The 4,313-nt window shown below is 44.7% G+C and overlaps 1 protein-coding gene across 1 annotated transcript; it reads left to right on the top strand.

The window, feature by feature from the left end:
* Positions 1 to 2,120: 2,120 nt before the first annotated feature.
* OAZ1 (ornithine decarboxylase antizyme 1) lies at positions 2,121 to 3,806 on the top strand (the record flags this gene model as incomplete). Its single annotated transcript, XM_010187398.1, is given in 5 exon segments — positions 2,121 to 2,178; positions 2,180 to 2,266; positions 2,394 to 2,566; positions 3,081 to 3,166; positions 3,291 to 3,806. Coding segments are annotated over 5 exon segments (535 nt in total), but the record flags the coding sequence as incomplete, so codon positions are not given.
* Positions 3,807 to 4,313: the final 507 nt, after the last annotated feature.

Genomic DNA, 4,313 nt, shown 5'->3' with positions numbered 1-4,313 from the left:
AAAAGGGTTTTTTTTTGAACGCCCAGGGCAGCGCTTACTCGCTGTAGTGCGTGTTGCACCCCAACCTTCCGGCCCCGGTCCGGGGTGAGTCGTGCCGGGCGACACGTACCCGAGTACCTGGGGGGCCCTCGGGAGTCGCCTCGCAGCCGGCTGCCTCCCGCGGTGTGCCACGTTAGTCACTGGCTGCCTCCGGTGAGCTCTCATCGCATCCTTGGAGTTGTCATAACCGTGGGAGGAAGCCTGGAAGCACACCGATCGGCTCTGGTGGGAGGTCCCTGGGCTGCTCCCGAGCAACTTAAAGGGGTTAAGGGGGCCTGGAGACAAAAGCTGGGCTGGAGGCAGGGGCTGGAGGGGCCTTTTTCCCATCAAGGGAAAAAAAGCCCAACAAACCAAACTCAATTACGCAAAGATATCAAAGGATTGAAAGCTGTTATCCCCTTATGTAATCGTAGATGTTCTCGAAAACTAATCGAGAGTGCTGAGCCTAAAGTAAGGGTGTTATGAAGGCTGCTAATTTAAAACTCAACTAAAAGATTAAACAATCCCGAGAGATGCTGGGAAGGAAATATCCGAACTTGGGTAATTGGTGTGGAGTGATGGAAGCTCAGGACATCGGTCTGCCTTGTGTGAAGGAAGCCATGGTTAGATCTCCTATTTGGGACTATAAAACTGTTTTAGAAAGCCATTGGCTGCTGTTTAAAGGGGTTTTTTTTCCAAGAGGAGTAAGTGCACACAAACCACTTTAAAATACATTCTCAGATGTGAAGTATAGGCAGTTATTATGCATTGCCTTTCATTGAGTGAGAGTTGGAATTGTATAAAGGATTGTCACTGCACTCTTTGAACAGGGTGCTTAAAGGCTTATTTGTAAGGGTAATTAGGAATGCGTAGCTCTACAATCATTCTCAGATAAAATATGTAACGTTAATACTAAAGAAAAGGGTCTGTCTTTCAGAGAGCCTAAAATAAAGGATTGAATACTCATCCAGTTGCGATGATGCAAATTCCAATTTTTTCAATAAAACTTTGCAGTTGCTGTGCTTACTAATGCCTTCTAGCATATAATATTTAACCTATATGGCCGTTCAGTGGCTTTCTGATTCAGATTATTCATCACAAGTTTCAAGCCCATTAAAAAAATAAACTCCTACAAACTGGGCAAAATGGTGGCTTATTTTGTACGTGTTTATTCTGATTTGCAAATGGCTGCTGGCACTCACAGACAGGACGATTGTAAAAATTTCCCTAAGGGCCTCGATTGCTGCATCTGCTGAGATGACGCAACTGGAGAGCGAGCCTGCAGGGTGAAGGATGGTGCAGAGGGAGGGGCCAGACCGCGCAGCGTTTGCTCTTAGAAGGCTTATTTGCTTGCGCAAGCTTATATGGATGGAGTGCAACTTAGCATGCATACAAGAAATGTTTCATATCTTACGAGGATAATATTCTTAAGAACTGAACGTAGCCAAGCGGTGTAAAATTGCTTCGAAGAATTTGGTAGGAAGGTTTGTAGGTTTTCAGATATACAAGTGTGGTCTTGGAGTTAAAACTGGTGAGCTTGCTTCTGAGCACAGTGAAAGCATTTGAGGTAGTGTCATCTGTGAGATGATTGTAATTTTTTGACCTCAAGTGCTGATGCAAAGGTCTAAGGTAATTAGGGATGTATGTAATGGGTGAAGGGGCGATGAGGATCCGTAGCTTTCTGCGCCAGTATAGTAATGATAACTGATGAGAGTGAGGTGGGGGAGAAAATGGGGATAGCAGAGTGGTGCTACCCTTGAGATCAAGGCAAGCATCCTCCTGCCTTGGTATAGAAATACACGTTTCTCGCTTCAGGCTGAGCATATTTTTACCTCCAAATTAGCCTTTCCTTCAAAATACTGCAGTAGGAGCTTTCTGACTCTTGTGAGTCTGTGCACGAGGCAGTGCTCCCATCCCTGCTCTGGGGGTTCCTTTGTCTTCCCACACCCCTAGGTTGCAGTGGGAGGAGTTCCCTTGGCTTAGGTTTGGGGTTTTTTTGTTTTGTTTTAGATCTTGTCATCTGATCACCATTTAAAACCTCAAACTCACAGAGCTTTGCCCAGCACTGCCTGTTCCCCTCTCTGACTGTGATCCTTTTCCAGTTCCAGGGTTCCCTTCAATTGCTGTAGTAACCTGGGTCCGGGGCCTCGGTGGTGCTCCTGATGTCCCTCACCCACCCCTGAAGATCCCAGGTGGGCGAGGGAATAGTCAGAGGGATCACAATCTTTCAGCTAATTTATTTTATTCGGTGAGTATGACTAATAAGCAGCTTGTGATGCTGAGCTTGAATGCATTTCTTGCCTCAAGCCTATTAATGGGAGTTATCTCTTCTCCAAAATGAATTGGCAATAAATTTGCACGTATTACTGCTGCAGGATAATCGGCTGAATGTAACAGAAGAACTAACATCTAATAACAGGACAAGAATTCTGAATGTCCAGTCAAGGCTTACAGATGCCAAACACATTAGTTGGAGAGCAGTGCTGAACAACAACAACCTCTACATAGAAATTCCCAGTGGTGCTCTGCCTGAAGGGAGCAAAGACAGGTAAGTGGAATAAAATGCGGCTGTGGTTTAACTTGCCTCTCTCTTGACGGCCTGTGGGTGGGGGGGGATAGCACTTTACTGTTGGGGATGTTTGCTTCCATTATTCTGAAAGTTGAAGTCTAATTATGGTGCTTGATGCTCTCTTGTAAGCTGCTGCAGTTAAGTGATCCTGCTTTGAGGGCTGCTGCTGCTGCTGTTCTGTCAGGCAGAACCACCCAAAAAGTCTGACTTCAGGCTGTCTTCTCAGGTACTGGGTGGCTGCTTTTATCCAGTGAAAGCACCAGCTTGGTTCTGCCGTCAGCTGCAACAGAAAAACATGTTTTCTGTGTTAGTAAAAACCTAGGTTTCTGCCTGAAGTTCTGCCTTAGGGCTCAGGGATCTCCTGCTGGTGTGAGTCTCCAACTAGTAGACTCTTGTGCCTACGTGTTCACATGCAGGTCTGCTCACAGGACCTTGCTAACTCTCTCTGAAGGAAATGCTCATGTGCACTGAACACCTTATATTTGTCTTGCAGTTTTGCAGTTCTTCTGGAGTTTGCTGAAGAACAGCTTCGAGTTGATCATGTGTTCATTTGTTTCCACAAGAACAGAGATGATAGAGGTAGGTGTTGACTCACAGCAGTCTCGAGTTGTGACTGCAGTATTTGAAGTTGGTTTTGGTGGATGCTTTAACTGCTGTACAGTATTAAGTGGATGAAACTTACTGCCTTTTTTTTTCCTCCTAGCTGCATTGCTCCGTACTTTCAGCTTTTTAGGCTTTGAGATTGTGAGACCAGGGCATCCCCTTGTCCCCAAGAGACCAGATGCTTGCTTCATGGCCTACACGTTTGAGAGAGACTCGTCAGAAGAAGAATAGATTGCATTGTTTGCCTCTTAGAGCTTTCTTGTTGTTAATAAAGATGGTTATGTAGAAATTTTGTCAACATCTATTACAGTACATATAACTCTGTATGAAACGTTGTGACCAACTGCTCTGGTGGTGAGATGTTGAAAATTTCAGACTCCACATCTTTTTCTGGATTTGTGCGCATGTTGTGGTTGTGCAAATAAATGCTCCCTCCAAATTAGCAGTATATTTCTTGAAGTTTAATATTGTGTTTGTGATACTGAAGTATTTGCTTTAATTCTAAATAAAAATTTATATTTTACTTTTTATTGCTGGTTTAAGCTGTTTAAGACTTGCACTCTGAGGAGGTGGCTCTGGAACTGCCCCAAACATTAAAGCTGCAGGTATGGAAAGGTGTTGCTCATTCTTTGCTTGATTGGAAATCATGGCTTTGATCTACCAGGACTTGAAATAATCTAGCAATCCTCTAAAAGCCTACTTTTAGTGAAATATTGAGGGGAGATGGCATCCAGAACATCTGCTACAGCAGTCCTGGGGAGATATGGGGGCTGATGTCACACAGTGCCTGTTGGGGTCCACAGACACCTGTTAGAGTTCAGGATGTTGAACAGAAGGGAAAATGCCTGCTTGTGTAGCTCTGGAATTAGCAAAACTTGTGCTGAAGTTACTGGAGAGTGGTCTTCACAGGGCTGTGCTTGAAAGCGTTGCATTTCAATTTATTTTTCAGTACTTAACGCAGCTTTCAAGGCTTGCTCGGCACCATTTGAGCTGATTTGATCTCTCTATAAAACTTAATAGTGTTCAATCCCTGGGATGGGTTATTTTACCAGGTTGGTAAATAGAAGCCCATGATCTTCATGACTGTGTGCTGCCAGGGGCCTGATGTACCTCTACTCCACAC

This window comes from Mesitornis unicolor, unplaced genomic scaffold (assembly GCF_000695765.1).
Source record: "Mesitornis unicolor isolate BGI_N332 unplaced genomic scaffold, ASM69576v1 scaffold21366, whole genome shotgun sequence".
NCBI classification, from domain to species: Eukaryota; Metazoa; Chordata; class Aves; order Mesitornithiformes; family Mesitornithidae; genus Mesitornis; species Mesitornis unicolor.
Note: the sequence above shows the minus strand (reverse complement) of the source record. Positions and strands in the feature narration are given on the sequence as shown.